The sequence below is a fragment of the Lampetra fluviatilis genome, chromosome 69 (genome assembly GCF_964198595.1).
Source record: "Lampetra fluviatilis chromosome 69, kcLamFluv1.1, whole genome shotgun sequence".
NCBI classification, from domain to species: Eukaryota; Metazoa; Chordata; class Hyperoartia; order Petromyzontiformes; family Petromyzontidae; genus Lampetra; species Lampetra fluviatilis.
The window spans coordinates 4737482-4754181 of record NC_136343.1 but is presented as its reverse complement, the minus strand read 5'-3'; the positions used below and the strand labels follow the sequence as shown (position 1 = coordinate 4754181).

The 16700-nt window shown below is 49.3% G+C and overlaps 1 protein-coding gene across 1 annotated transcript; it reads left to right on the top strand.

The window, feature by feature from the left end:
• Positions 1–6462: 6462 nt before the first annotated feature.
• LOC144952678 (CD59 glycoprotein-like) lies at positions 6463–13445 on the top strand. Its single transcript, XM_078883154.1, has 3 exons — positions 6463–6517; positions 9782–9910; positions 13237–13445. Exons 1-3 carry the CDS (start codon positions 6463–6465, stop codon positions 13443–13445), a joined length of 393 nt encoding a protein of 130 aa, XP_078739280.1.
• The last annotated feature ends 3255 nt before the right edge of the window (positions 13446–16700 follow it).

The window sequence follows — 16700 nt, the reverse complement described above, 5'->3', positions numbered from 1 at the left end:
CCCATAACAGACTTATACACACCCGCAGATTAGAACGGTTGGCTACGTACGGAACGAAAGAAGTTCAACAAACACGTACAGGTCACTTCTGAAAAAGGGCTACATGGCAGCTCAGCGGGGCTTACACATGGTAAAATAACAATTACAATATATTTTCACGTGTTTTAAATGAAAAATGTTTTACTTACAATGAGACCCGCGTGCCTTCTCTTCTGCCCAGCCTACGTCATCGCCAAGAGTTGCCTCCCCAAGACCTATTGCGACACCATCAAAGTTTTCGACGCCACCTACAGCGGAGCCACGCTGAGCACCACGTGCTGCCAGAGCGACGGTTGCAACGTCAACGCCGCCCCTCGACCGCTGGGCGCAGCTCACGTGACCCTGGCCCTGCTGGGCGTGGCCATCAGCGTCGTGGTCAGCAGGGCTCTGGTGTAGATCGTGACGTCACAGCCGCACCCCCCCACCCCACGTGCCTGGGTTCGGTCCAATCACTTTTCCCCTTCCACTCGGTCGTCTCACGACGCTTCCACCAGTGGAGCTGTGCAACGTTTACATCGTCTAGATTGTTGCGTTACGCTGCTAAAGAAGTTCAACGTACGTATGGAAAAAGATAGAGACAAGTACACTCGTCACGCAGAGAACCATAGACTCACCACATAGAGACCCATAGACTCATCACACAGAGACCCATGGACTCGTCACGCAGATACCCAAGTGAGGAATGATATACCATAATGTATAGAGAAACAGGCAGTGGATCCCGTAGGGCAGAAGATCATGGAAAGGTCTTTAACCTGGACTGGGAACAGGTCACGGAGGGTGTTCAGAGTGTGTGCAGATGAATGGGGGGTGAAAGTAAGTCCTATACTATTGGGTGGGGTTGTGGGTGGCGTAGCAGATTTGTGTGACCCTTCCAATGGCATGTACAAGGTACCCCTCGACTTATCGAATGGGATGCGTTTCTCTAACAACTAAAAACAGACTCGCGCGCGTGAAACTAAATTTGTAATTCGCAACGGCTTTACCCATTTCGTTTAATTGCAATACACCTTTGTCACTTTTGAGGGTGCAAAAAAAAGTGTAATAACATTTCGATTTAAAGCTTTCGTGACTGCAGGGATTCATCTTCTTGGTTCTTTCGGTAAAGTCACGTAGAAGGGAAGTAATAAAATAATAAAAATAAAACATAATAAAATAATTCTCATGACGTTTCGGCCACAACGCAAGCAGCCGTCCTCAGGTGAAGACCAGGTCTGTCGGGGAGACAGCGTTGTGGCCGAAACGTCGTGAGAATTATTTTATTATGTTTTATTTTTATTATTTTATTACTTCCCTTCTACGTGACTTTACCGAAAGAACCAAGAAGATGTAATAACATTATAAAAAAACGTGAATATAAAAAAATTAAATAATACATTTGAAAGAACTATTAATAAAACAAATTGCTGCATGTTCTAATGGTTGGATAGGGTGATGTGGAGACGTTACCGTTGCACTGTATAGGGACACTATAATACTGTCGCGGATCAGAATCTTTATCTAGACGGGAGGAGGAAATCTGATGACCTACGAAGCTCTTTGTCACAGATGTCTGATGACGTAGCCTCCCGGGTGGCTTTCTCGTTCGATGGGCGAGTGCCGTAGGAAATTCGATTATGCAGAAATTTGATTTTGTTGATTGCGCCACGGTGGCTCGGGAGATGTTAACTTCCTCGCCTGGTCTACAGTAGGTCGTGAGTTCGATCCTTACCCTGACGATGCCTGCTGCTGTATTTCGAGTTTGCGTGTCTCTCTCTCCGTGTTCCTCCGATGTTTCCCCTTCACATGTAGAATCAACATCATAACGCGTTCAGAGTTGATCATTGTTTTTTTACCCTTCTATCTGGCAACAAAACTGACACCTTATTACAAGGAGTCATGTTTGCATAGACCACAATACCTGCAGTCATAATGCAAACAAAAAACACAACTCTGATAATGTGCACTGTCCTTGAAGTTGATTGGTCCACACCCGAGACAGCTTTCCTTAGAGCCTAGTCTCACATGGCAAATGAGGTTCCAATGGCGTTCAGAGTTATTTGCCTGCTGCTAAATATTTGCACGTGATGATGATGATGACGTTATGCCACTTGGTTTGAACTGCCATCGTTTGTGATGGCGCAGGTCGATTCTGAAAGTCGTGGGGCCTTACACCTGGTTACAATATTAAATAAATGGTTTAGTTTTACTCGATAGACAAACAAGCGTCTGTCATTTGTAAACGGCGTTCACGTGAAACTTCGTAAACAGAAACGTTCATGAATCGAGGGATATCACCTGTACCTGATTACAATGCATATATCTGTTGTTCTATGATCTCCCACTCAACACACAATTGTCAAACAAAATGCATGCAGTATGTTACTTGGAAGATGGGCGACTTTTAATGTTTTTACTTTTTACAATTACATTTATCTTGCTCGAGTTGGCAACATTGTCTGTCATTTCACAGTGATGTGTGACGAAAGTTCGACAATGACGCCCCTTGTAAACCAGTGGTGGAAATCAGTCAGAATCAGATTATTTATTAAGGTTGAAGGAGGAAATTCGATGAGCTATAAATGTCTTTTTCATAGACGTCCAGTCGGGACACGGGGGTCAGATCCTTACAACAACAACAAACACAATACACACACGATATGAGTGCAAAGTATAGGAAAGGTAAACAAATCACTTACAACAATTCGAATACAACTACTGAGTCAAATGGTCGGAGGTGCTACGAGCACTGCCATCCGTTCTGGATGATGACCCTATGAAACAAAAACATTTTTCCTGGGTGGTAAGTGTTATTTCGTAATTGCTTATGTCTAAAAAGTATAGAAAATGGCTATTGTTTCCCACAAACTTTGCTTTTGTGACCAGGAAAGTAATATAGGGAAATTTACCTATTTTCAAGGAGAAAACAGGCGAATTTGTGTATTTAGTTCACATAAAATCAGACAAAAACAACGTATGAATCAAAATTAACATGTACTTATACTAAAGTAATACAAAGATGACTACAAAAGATTTAGAAGTGAGTAGTTTATATGTGTAGTAAGCGACATTCTGAGACACGTCGTGTAAAAGGCATCAAATTTTTTCTCACTTTAAGCACAACACTGGGCGATACATCTATGTAATGTTTCTGCGTAGCTACACATAGCCGACCCTTCTACACAACCCCATCGTCGGCATCCAACTACACAGCTGTCCGACTGGCGCAGTGATGGGAATGATGAGAGCCGTTGCGGAAGATCAGCCATCTGGCAGGACGACGAAGAGCAGCACCCAACCTCTGGTTCGGTGCCCCTTATATGCTGCCCCGGCACGGCCAAGCCCCGCCTCGGTCCAAACCCCCTTCCAGAACCTTCGAGCAGGTTCCCGGAGCTTCTCGACTGACTCCGCCTTTCACTTTTACCCCAGATACGCCCAACTCATAACTAGACATTACGTAACATGCCCATAACCGCAACACCCCTTCAGGCCAACAGGTGGCACCCTGGCATTACATATGTACAGCTGGGTGTATATACATGTGTGTGTGCGTGTTTATGTACAGGTGTGTATTTACATGTAAGTGTGTATATGCAGGTGTGTGTACATGCAGGTGTGAGTGTGTGTGTATATCTATGGAGGGAATGACTGTGGCCGAGAAGACCCCAAGCTTCTTGCGGAGCAATAGACCAGGTAGCTTGCACACAGCGTTACGCAACCAAATAAAAGATAATGCCACTCGACTGATTCGGAGTGAGACCTCTGCTGTTAAACCGGAGCCGATCATGAGCACACTGCCCAGGTATGGGAAACTCTCCACTCTCTCCACAACTGCCCCATCACCGATTGGGAGTTGTGGGAAGGGAGTGTCCGATGGTACAAAATACCCAGGCAGGTGTTTCGTTTTGGTGGGGCTGATGGTAAGGCCCCATCTCTTAGTGGCACACTCCAATTTCAGCAGCAGCACCTCAAACTCCTCCTGGACTATGTCCCATCGGTGAACTCGTTCGGCAGGCAAGGCTGCGTTGGCTGGGCCATGTAGCCCGCATGCCCAATTACCGCATGCCCAAACAGCTTTTGTTCGGCTGGATCGAGGGGGCTAAACGGGCATAGTACGGGCTAGAAAACAGATGGAGTGATGTGGTACAGGAGGATGTGGAGCTGAGTGGACTTTCCGATGACTGGTACCAGTGGTGTCAAGATCGGCCTCTGTGGAGGAGGCACGTGAAGGACGCTACTGGGCAGTTGGAGGCAGTCGCCCTCCAACAACAACGGAGGGCGGAGGAGCGATGCTCACAACGAGCAGAGCGCCGGGTGGATAAAGCACAGCAAGTAGTCACAGTATGGGGCACAGGCGGTGCATCAGCCAGCCATCTCAGTCAGTCAACCCGTGGCACCTGGGTCTGCTCCGTGACCTCCTGCCAGCGGGCGTTTGACACTTCACGTGGCCTCAAGGTGCACATAGCCTGGCACAAGCGTCGTGGTGACGTCACCGCCACTTAGTGGCGAATGGCGGTTGTTGTATATGTTGGTGTGTTGTGCATGTATATGCAGGTGTGTGTGTGTGTATATGAAAGTGTGAGTGTGTATATGCAGGTGTGTGTACATGGAAGTGTGAGTGTGTGTACATGCAGGTGTGTATATGTAGGTACGTGTGTATTAACAGGCGTACGTGTATGTACAGGTGTGTGTATGGAGAGGTGTGTGTGTATATGTACAGGTATGTGTACATGCAGGTGTGTCTGTTTTTGCAGGTGTTTGTGTGTGTATGTGCAGGCGTGTGTGTTTATTCAGGTATAAGTGTATACGTAGGTGTGTGTTCATGCATGTATGAGTGTGTGCGCTATCAACCTGGCGACCCACCCCCTCGTGTACCGTTCCGGCATTCATAGGTGCTCGCTAACAGCACTTGCCCCTACAGTATGTTAAGACTATAGAGGCATCTTTGTATTTGTCTTAGTGTGTGGATATGTACAGGTGTGATTGTGTATATATGCGTGTGTGTGTGCGTACATGCAAGTGTGAGAATATGCAGGTGCGTGCACATACAGGTGCTTGTATGTATGTACGTGTGTGTGTGTGTTTGTATGTGTAATAAAAGACTTGACCACGATCTCTGGCTCAGTGTCCTTTATTTGGTCCGTACTGTATTACCCACACGGCTGTCTCCTCTTTGCTCAGTCCCCACAGTGCTGACTCCGATGTCTCTCCAGTCCCCACCAGCAGCCCCTCTGTTGGCCTCTGTCGCTCTTGTAGCCCCCACAGCAGCTCTGCTGCTGTTACTCTCTCCCAGCCCCCCTGGCTCTCACCGCTCCAGCTCATCTCTCTCTCTGCAGCTCTGACAGCCTCGTGCTGTCTCTCTCTTCGTCGCTCCTGCGACTCTCTGCAGCCACACCGCTGCCTCTGACACACAGCCTTCCTGGCTGTCCGTGCCCCCCTCCTCTCGTTCGCCCGCGTGGCCCCACTCTTCTCCATTCACACCCCGACTGACTTCTCTTTCCGGTTTACCCACTTAAGGACCCCAACCTTTCACCCACGTCACCTGGCTCCGCCTCCCCGTGACGTCACATCCGGAAGGTCGCTTACGCCCGCATTACATATGTACACGTGTGTGAACATGCATGTGTGTGTGTATATGCAGGTGTGTGTACATGCAGGTGTGTGTATTTACAGGTGTGTGTAAATGCAGGTGTGTGTTTACATGCAGGTGTGTGTGGGTATATGTACAGGTTTGTGTGCATGCAGGTGTGAGTCATGTTTGTTTGTTGTAGTACAGAGTTAGACTGATGGCCTTAATCTAAGTTGTCTTGTGGTTGTTGTTGACTTGCATCCCACTGGGATTTTTGCAGTGTTGGTGCACGGTGCTTTTTCTGCAATATTTTGCTGTCTTTTCTTGGATTTTCTTTTTGCACATAGTCACTTTAAGATGTTTTCTTGTTCATGTTTTTTGTTTGTTGCGGTTGCACCCGATTCAAGAGCCGAATGGCTCACAGGGCTATACCTAATAAATGAAACTTGAAAAAACTTTAAAACTTGAGTGTATATGTATAGGTGTGTGTGTGCATGCAGGTGTTCGTGAGTGTATATGATTGCAGTGGGGAGAGACAAAGGCGGCCGTGAGCGCGTGGCGATGGCCACCCACCGCACCCACCACACTCCACTTCGTGTGCCAGACAAATTTGCGGCTATTGAGCAACGAGCTCCGATAAATATATTTGCATACCACCTCCAACTGTTTGGAGGTGGTATGCTAATGAGTTTGTAGGAGTGTCTTCCCCGATCTCATTAATCTCTGGGGCTTATAAAGTCTCACAGTTCACTACGCAGACGCAGTCACCGCTCCAGGGATATCTCTCTCTCTCTCTCTGACTGTAACTCTGTCTCGCTCAACTCGCCGACTTTCCATCCCAAAGCGCCACAACGCCAGGCTCCACGACTCTAACCATGACTTGCCACCTGCCGGGTTTGCTCCTCGTGGCGTTGCTGTTCGTAAGCGGAGGTGTGAAAACTTTTGCGTGGCGAGTTGGGGTTGTTGCCACACCACAGCAACGCTGATACTGCAATACATAGAGATGTTAACTACCTCGTCTGGTATACAGGAGGTCGTGGGTTCGATCTGGACCCTGACGATGCCTGCTGTTGTATATTTGGATTCTGCGTGTCTCTCTCCCTGTGGAGATATTAACTACCTCGCCTGGTATACAGGAGGTCGTGGGTTTGATTCTGGACTCTGACGATGTCTGCTGTTGTTTCGTTGGATTCTGCGTGTCTCTCTCCCTGTGGAGATGTTAACTACCTCGCCTGGTCGTGGGTTCGATCCCGGACCCTGACGATGCCTGCTGCTGTATATTTGGAGTCTCTGTGTGTGTCTCTCTCTCTCCGTGGAGATGTTAACCACTTTGACTTGTATACAGGAGCACGTGGGTTCGATCCCTGACCCTGACGATGCCTGCTGCTGTACATGACCGGACTTGTCATTATATCAGAATCAGAAAGTACCCAATAAATATTAATTACAACTATATAGTAAATCGAACGCATATAATTTACATCGACGTTGTCGCAAGTATCTCCAATATCGACACAGTTATTTGACGTTAACATTTTTCGGGGTATTTAGTTTCGGTACACCCTGTGTGTTGGACTTATTTGGTTCTGTGTATGCACGCTCGCATTACCTCTTGAAATTAAGTATAGGACTTATATTTTCGTTAAAGACTGCAAGTCGAAGCGTTGAAACATTCATCAATTGTGTTTCGTCTTGACTCCGCGGTTTCTCGGTCCGTTTTTATTTTTACATTTTGTCATATTAACTTCACTCACTATATTTTTTCATTGTACCAGGGGTAAGGCGCCACTGAGGCTACGTGTGTCGTGTATGTCGACTGAGGCACACACACACCGTTGTAATAGGCAACGTGTTTAGTGTATTGGTTTAGCCATGTTTGTTTGTTGTAGTACAGAGTTAGACTGATGGCCTTAATCTAAGTTGTCTCATGGTTGTTGTTGTTGTTGTTTGACTTGCATCCCACTGGGATTTTTGCACACAGCGTTGGTGTACGGTGTTTTTTTCTGCAATATTTAGCTGTCTTTTCTTGGATTTTCTGATTGCACTTAGTCACATATTCACTTTAAGATGTTTTTTGTTCATGTTTTTGTTTTTTGTTTGTTGCGGTTGCACCCGATTCAAGAGCCGAATGGCTCACAGGGCTATACCTAATAAATGAACTTGAACTTGAAAACAATTCACTGTACACCGGATTCTGTTGCTAAGTGTGGCTAACTTGTCCTAGGCCGTTCACTATGCGCGCGTGTGTTTTAGCTTGATCGCCGAAACGGGCTCCCCTTTTATCCGTTGGCCCCGGCCCTACCCCTTGCTGTATCAAGGACGGCGCCCCCACTTCTGGCCACGTGTCCTTAACTCCTCCAATCGAGACACAACTTCCAGCCACGTGCCCTTAACTCGTCCAATCGGGGCACCCGGCAGTCCTCCAGCACTGTGGCTGTATTCACGACACTACACGTGTGTAGCTCAGTGTTCGCTAATGCCACTAAATGGCGGTAATGGCGGTCTGTGCCAGGCTAGGTGCACTTTGACGGCTATCACGTGAAGTGTCAAAGGCTTGCTGACTGGAGGTCTCGGGTCAGACCCAGCAGGTGCTGTGGGTTGACTGCTGTGCCAGACTAGTTGCAGGAGGAGGTCATGGGACAGACACTGCATGGGCCATGGGTTGACTGCTGTGCCAGGCTAGATGCATGGGGAGGTCACGGGTCAGACCCAGCAGGTGCTGTGGGTTGACTGCTGTGCCAGACTAGTTGCAGGAGGTCACGGGACAGACACTGTATGGGCCATGGGTTGACTGCTGTGCCAGGCTAGATGCATGGGAAGGTCACGGGACAGACCCAGCAGGTGCCATGGGTTGACTACTGTGCCAGGCTATGTGCATGAGGAGGAGGTCACGGGGACAGACCCTGCATGTGCCATGTGTTGACTGCTGTGCCAGGCTAGGTGCAGTGGGAGGTCACAGGACAGACCATGCAGGTGACATGTGTAGTGTACTAATTAAGAGACACTAGTAGCTGGGTCGGGACAGCCAACATGCTTCTAGAACCACAGCTTGAATAGGCGAAGACCACGACGACAGCAGCATGATGAGTTCCATTCCCGATGGCAGCAGCCCCGACTGTGAGTCGGAGCTCACCTTTTAGTCTCCCCAACGTGGCCAGGCTCCGCCCTCGGCCACGCACCCTTCTGGATCCCCCAGAACGCTCTGGGCGTGGCCCACGGGTCCAACTAGTAGAACGGGCTGCTACCCCTAATTCCATTGTCTACCAATCTCATTCAATGTCACTAAACATGCGTTGACTGACTGAGATGACTGTACAGATGCACCACCTGTGCCCCCCAACTGTGTTAACCAGCTGCGTTTTATCTGCCCGGCACTCTGCTCGTCGTTGTAAGCGTCGCTCCACCTGCCCTCCATTGTTGTCAATGGGCGACTGCCTCCAACTACCAAAGTGGGAGCATCCTTCACGAGACTCCTACATAAACCCTGCACATATCCCGTACAAAGTCAAACATCCTCCGTTTCGCCTGAACAGACTGTTGAGGCAAGCGCTATTAGCGAGTAGCAGTGCCTACGAAGCCCGGCATTGACACACGAGGCGGTGGTTGGCCAGCACCACGCCCGGCCACCCTTGTCTCCTCAGTGGCGATGTTTCCTCTACACCACCATTGCATCAGGTTACCCATTTGAGAATGAGTCGACCTCGTGGGAGGAGGCCCTAGGGTCCCGCTTCAGATAACCGCCACCTGTGGTGTTGGTGGCCGTGAGCGGGAATCTAACTCGGGTCGCCCGGTTCGTAGTGCAGCAGCGTTATGATGATGATGATCGTCTGCCGTGAAGATTATAATGATCTGCCGTGATGATGATTATCGTCTGCCTTGGTGATGATAATCATCTGCCGTGATGATGATAATCATCTGCCGTGATGATGATCGTCTACCGTGATGATGATTATCGTTTGCCGTGATGATTATCGTCTGCCGTGATGATGATAATCATCTGCCGTTATGATGATTATCGTCTGCCGTGATGATGATAATCATCTGCCATGATGATGATTATCGTCTGCCGTGATGATGATCGTCTGCCGTGATGATGATGATGATGGTCGTCTGCCGTGATGATAATGATGATTGTCTGCCATGATGATGATGATCGGTATTGTTCTTGTGTCTTGCGTCTGTGATTATATACAGGGCACAGCATCAAATGCTACTCATGCAGGCCGACCTCCAACAATACGGTGTGCAACGAGGGCGGCCCAATTCAGTGTTCCGACAGCTCGCATAACGCCTGCGGGTCAATAGTCGCCTACGAGGGCTCCAGTAAGTGCGTCGTTTATTCTCGCAAAGCGCGGGTTGGGGGTGGACTCCTTGCGTTCAGCAGTGAGTCCCAGGCGCATAATGCACTCGCAAGACGCATGTCCGCCCTCACTGTGTTTTGAGTCTATGGGGTCTCTGGTGTGGCGAGTCTATGGGTCTCTGTGTGTGATGAGTCTATGGGGTCTCTGTGTGGTGAGTCTGTGGATATTTGTATGGTGAGTCGATGCCTCTCTCTATGTGAAGAGTCTATGGGTCTCTGTGCGGTGATGAGTCTATCGATCCCTGTGTGATGAGTCTATGGGGTATATGTATGGTGAGTCTATGGGTCTCTGTGTGGTGAGTCTATGGGGTTCATATTCTCTGGTTCTTTCGTTAAAGTCACGTAGATGGAAAACAACAAAATAAATAAAAATAAAACTCACAACGTTTCGATCGCTACACAAGCGGTCGTCATCAGACGGAGAGAAAAGGGGGGCAAGCCTCCAACTGAAACTGTTTATAAAGGCTTGAAATTGGCGTAGCCCAAGTGTCAGAAGGAGTGGGGACAAGTGCTGTGGGGCAGCATGAATGGACGAGCTGGTGCTGAGTGGCGCAGTCCAAGTGTGTCAGCAGCATGGGCAGGGGCAGCCAATGCTAATGCAGGATAAGACAAAGGGGAAGAGAAAGGGGGGCAGAGCTAGGGGGAGAGAGAGGGGGGAGAGATAGGGGGAGAGAGGGGGTAGAGATGGGGGCCAGGCATTGCACCTCGCTCCACACATCCACATTTCTGACAGTGGAGGTTGACAAGAAATTACCAATGAAGTCATGCCCAAAAGTGGTTGATGACATTTTTCCAATGATTGCTGAGTTTATAACCGTCTTCTTTCATGTATTTCCAACTATGAACACCTAACCAGTGAACTCAAACAAGTACACAAAGCTCCCAAGGCGAATTAATATTCTGACTCCACAATCCGCAAAGCCATCACCCCAACCGTGAGGAAGGAATCATCTGAAGATCCAATCAAAACCATCACCTTCCCATACATAGCACGGGTAACCAAAAGGATTTCCAAAATCATGAACAAACACAAGATCAAGGTCCGATTGAACACGGTACATAAAATCCGTGATCTGATCCCATCTGTGAAGGACAAGATTCCTGACATAATATCCCGGTGTCTACAAACTAAATTGTATCTGCGGCAGCAGTTACATTGGGGAAAATAAGCGACATGTCTCGGACCGTGTTCGTGAACATAAGGCATATTTGAAACACGGTGGGACCAATACTTCTGCCGTAGCTGATCATAATTTTAATGCAGCTGGCTTACACGAAATTGATTGAGCAGTCGTCATCAGGCGGAGAGAAAATTAGCATTGGCTGCCCCCACCCATGCTGCTGAGCGGCCAGCTGAGCTTGCCGCTATGCACGAGCTCGTTCGTTTATGCTGCGCCGCAGCACTTGTCACCACTCCTTCTGACACTTGGGCTATGCCCATTTCAAGCCTTTATAAACAGTTGCAGTTGAAGGCTTGCCCCCCTTTTCTCTCCACGTGATGATGACTGCTTGTGTTGTGATCAACACGTCGTGAGCTTTTTTTTACTTAACATTTTTTATTTTGTTGTTTTATATCTATGTGACTTTACCGAAAGAACCAAAAAATATGAATTCCTGCAGTCACGAAAGTTTTAAATAAAATTTTAGTCTATGGGGTTTCTGTGTCTGATGAGTCTATGGGTTTATTTACGTGATGAGTTCATGGGTTTCTGCATCCCAATCAGAGACTCGTCCCCAATGTGTTGATATTTCTCGGGGGTCCTCCGGTTTTTCCCCCTCCACATTTTAGAATTGACGTTATGGCGTTCTGAGTATTCGGCTGCTGCTATACATTTTCACGCGATGATAATGGTGACAATATCAGCCACCGTTTGTGGTAGCGGCTTTTTGGCTGGCTGTCGAACAAAGGTGGCCACTGCATCATCGCACGGCGCTTTCAGATGCGCTGGTTCAGCGGCCATCTGGAACGCTCTTCCTTCCAATAATAGGAAGCAACTGGGAGCTATTCACTTTTAAATGTTCATCTAAATTGACACTAATTTCTTAAACAGATTATTGTGTTTTAGTTTGTTTTCCTTCCCCATGCACCTGCAATTAGCACGGTGGTCGATGTGTAGTAAGTATTCAGGAGGCTTGACGACGGGATCGGAGGCACACTTATTTATTAACACCAACTTGTGTACAGTAGCGGGTACACATAGTACTTAAGGGGTTAACGTCCCCTTTACTCAGCTAACAGGGAGACACAACATCTAACCCCGCTAACCTAAGCCCAAGTCCTCCACTACGGAGCTAAGGGAGGCTACCTATCCCAGCCCTGGTCAAGCTGGGATCCCGGCACCCTGAGTCTGGGCTCTCGGGGCCACGCCACCGGCTTGCCCTGGTCGGCCCACGGGCCCCTCCCGGGGGCCTATGCTAGCTGGTCTTCAGTCTTCGCTGGTTAAAGCTGATACTCCGACCTCGAGAAATCCGGCTCACCACCTTTTATAGTACTCGGCCCCCGGGAGGGGCCCGTGGGGGATGCAGGTGCGGACGTCGGTGTGAGCACCTCCTCTGTGTACGGCCCTAACCACGCCCCTTGTGTTTGTTAGCCATCCGCGCCCATACACAATTACACCTCTACAGATGTACGGTGCGAAGGAATTTAAACATACACACATATACATATACAGAGACCCACACACACCCATAAAGAACTACAGAGACCCACAGATTACAACGAATGGCTACATACGGTGCGAAAGAAGTTCAACACACATACACACAAACATATACAGAGACCCACATACGCCCATAAAGACCTACAGAAACCCACAGATTACAATGAATGGCTACATCCGGTGCGAAAGAAGTTCAACATACACATACAGAGACCCACACACCACCATAGAGACGTACAGACACCCACAGATTAGAACGGATGGCTACATACGGCACGAAAGAAGTTCAACATACACATACATAGACCCACACACACCCATAAAGAACTACAGAGACCCACAGATTACAACGAATGGCTACATACGGTGCGAAAGAAGTTCAACATACACATACAGAGACCCACACACACCCATAGAGACGTACAGACACCCACATATTAGAACGGATGGCTACATACGGCACGAAAGAAGTTCAACACACACTTAGAGGTCACTTATGAAAAAGGGCTACATTGCAGCTCAGCGGGGCTTGCACCTGGTAAAATAACAAAAACAAATATATTTTCACGTGTTTTTAATTATATCTTTTTTACTTACAATGAGACGCGCGTGCTTTCTCTTCTGCCCAGCCTTCTTTATCACCAAGAAGTGCTACAACATGGCCGAATGCAAAGCCCTCGACATAATGGACGTCATCTCCAACGGACACGCGATTATCACGTGCTGCCAATGGGATGGCTGCAACTTCAACGCGGCTCCTCGCCAGCTGGGCGCAGCTCACGTGACCCTGGCCCTGCTGGGCGTGGTCAGCGTCGTGGTCAGCAGGGCTCTGGCGTAGGTCGTGACGTCACAGCCGGCCCTCCCCCCCCACGTGCCTGGGTTCGGTCCAATCACTTGTCTACTTCCATTCGGTTGTCTCACGACGCTTCCACCAGTGGAGCTGTACAACGTTTAAATCGTCTAGATTGTTACGATACGCTGCTAAATAAGTTCAACCTACGTTTGTACATACATAGAGACAAGTAGACTCGTCACGCAGATACCCATAGACTCACCACATAGAGACCCATAGACTCGTCACACAGGGACCCATAGACTCAATACACAGCCAGACAGTTGATCCTGTATGGCAGAAGATAATTTAAAGGTTTTTAACCTAGACTGGGAACAGGTCACGCAGGGTGTTCAGAACGTGTGCGGATTATTGGGGGGTGAAAGGAAGTCCTATACTCAAGGGTGGGGTGGTGGGTGGGGTAGCAGATTTGTTTGACCGTTACCAATGGCATGTGCAAGGTTCCACTCGATTTACCGAATGGGATGCGTTTCTCGAACATCTAAAAAACAGACTCACGCGCGTAAAACTAAATTTGTAATTCGCAACGGCTTTACCCGTTTGGTTCAATACTTAAACTTGTGGGAATTGTATCGGACAGTCATTCCAACTCGGGAAAAATAATTGCAATACATCTTTGCCACTTTTTAGGATGCAAAAAAGCGTATTAACATTGTTTTAAAAAACGTGAATATTACAACAATTTTATAATAACAATACCTGTGAAAGAACTATTAATAAAACAAATTGCTGCATGTTGGAATGACCGGAGAGGGTGAGAGCTACCCCAGGTCAGTAGTGGGGCCTTACACCTGGTTAAAATAGTAAATAAATGGTTTAGTTTTACTCGAAAAACAAAACAGCGTCTGTCATTTCTAAATCGCGTTCACGCAAAACTTCGTAAATCGAAACGTTCGTGAATCGAGGGATATCGCCTGTACCTGATTGCAATTCTTATACCTCTCGTTGTATTATCTCTTACTCAACACACAATTGTCAAACAAAATGCATGCGGTATGTTGCTTGGAAGATGGCCGACTTTTAATGGTTTTTACTTTTTGAAATTAAATTAATCTTGCTCGAGTTGGTAACTTTGTGTGTTATTTCACAGTGATGTGTGACGAAAGTTCGCCAATGACGCCCCTTTCAACCACTGGTGGAAATCAGTCAGAATCAGATTATTTATTTAGCATGGAGGAGGAAATATGATGAGCTTTAAATGTGTTTTTCACAGACGTCCAGTCGGGGCATGGGGGTCAGTTCCTTACAACAACAACAAACACAACACACACACGATATGAGTGCAAAGTATATGAAAGGTAAACAAATCACTTACAAAAATACGAATAAAACTACTGAGTCGAATGGTCGGACGAAGAGGCGCTACGAGCGCTGGCATCCGTTCTGGATGATGATGTGCTCGACTCTTACACCTCCCTTCAGCAAGACCACGCTACAGGCAGCCTACGAGGCTTTGAGGGAAATCTACTCACCTGCCCTGGGTGCCTTCAGACGGTTTCAGGCCCGCCAGTGGGGGGCTAGAGAGTTACACTCTAGCCTAGAGGGGTGCACTGCTGGTGTTGGCAAGGAGAGCCTTCCCTCGCCTGCTGACGAGGCACTCGAGAACCTCGTGGTCGAGCACCTTGCCACCTACGCTTGTCGCACCGGAGTTGTTATGCCGGTGGTGATGCCCGACGAGCTTAACTCACTGTGGGCCGCCCGGATCCTGTCGGCCCATGAACAGGTCATGGGTTGGGCGCGACCGGTGGGCCAGGTGGTGGGCACCGTGGGAGGGAGCAGTCGGCCCATTTACCGTGGCGCTACCAGGGCCAGCGACACAAACCGCCATGCTTGAACCACTGCCCGCGTGCTCTCTACGCGGCAGCTCAGGACGGACCTCCAGTAGCTGAGTCGGAGCCATCACTGCGGGTGGCATTTGGGCCGGGGGTGACGTCGGGACCCGGTGTTGACTTCGCCAAGGGAAGTGTCGACGATGTTTATTGGTGACACCAGTGGGTTGCCAGGGCCAATGCCCCCAGTGCGGCAATAGCACACACGCTCGCTGGCACGCCGCAGAGCCTTCTCGCGCACCGCCGCGCCCTCGCAAATGTGGCGGCGCGAGACGTGGCCTGCAAAGGGCAGGTGGGGCGGGTGGGCTGGGTGGGGCGCCCACACCACATGGGAGACCCACCCCACATCATATGTGGGGCCCACCCCACATCACATGGGGGGCCCACCCCGCACCACAATGGGGAGCCCACCCTGCACCACAATCAGGGGTCCATCCCGCACCAAAATTGGGGGCCCACACCACACTACATGGTGGGCTCCAACCCACATCACATGGGAGGCCCACCCCGCACCACAATGAGGGGTCCAAGACGACGTTCTTTGTGGCCAACAGAGGGAGTATGGGCTTCCTGGGCCAGGTTGAGGCCCCTATACAAATTGGGCAGTTGTCGGTTTCAGGACCCATTATTGTCTCCACAACACTTCCCGTGCCCCGCCTGTTGGCGACGGACTTTCTGAGGCAAATGCCGATGAAAATCGATCTGGACAATGGTCGGATGGAAGTCCAGGGAACGCATCTCCATTTCCTGAAGGTGTAAGGAGCTCGCCGGAGGGTACCGCACGCACATGCAGCCTCTGGTCAGTGAGTCTGTCTCCATTCCCACGGTAGACCAGATACTACGACCGCTGTGATATCAGTCCCCCATCGTGACGGTCCCAGCCGGACTCCCCCATCCTGGTGTCTCCAGCGCAAGCTGCCACGGATCGCCACGCACTGGTGTGGGCCGAGACCATTGTGTCCAGGGGAATCAGCATCTGTTCATTCAAGTCCTGAACACCTCGGACAGGGAAACCGACAATGCGGGCGGGAACGGTTCTGGCCCACGTCAGTCCCTTGTCAATGGGAATCCCTGGGACATGGCCAGAGGTCGTGGGAAGCGTTGACAAGTCCGAGGACAGAGGGGACGACGCGTGGATGGACCAGCTGGCGGAGCCATGGCCAGATTAGCCGCCCACCGGCTGCACTCATTGGTCCACGAGTTCTCCGACGTGTTCAGCTGGGGACGCACGCACCTGCTGCAGCACAACATCAGCACGGGGGGTGCCGCACCCCTGCGCCAAAACACATATGGGATTAGCCCGATAGAAAAAGGGCGCAACCAGCAAGCGGTGCAGGAGATGCTGCAGGCCGACATCATTTCCCCTTCGTCAAGTCCATGGCAGGCTCCGGTGGTCCTAGTCAAAAAAGTC

Excerpts from the sequence above, each read along its gene's own strand:
- LOC144952678 (XM_078883154.1), top strand. The coding sequence starts at position 6,463 with ATGACTTGCCACCTGCCGGGTTTGCTCCTCGTGGCGTTGCTGTTCGTA. Across the intron at positions 6,518-9,781 it reads GTTGCTGTTCGTAAGCGGAG|GGCACAGCATCAAATGCTAC; the intron begins GTGTGAAAACTT and ends GATTATATACAG. Across the intron at positions 9,911-13,236 it reads AGTCGCCTACGAGGGCTCCA|CCTTCTTTATCACCAAGAAG; the intron begins GTAAGTGCGTCG and ends TCTTCTGCCCAG.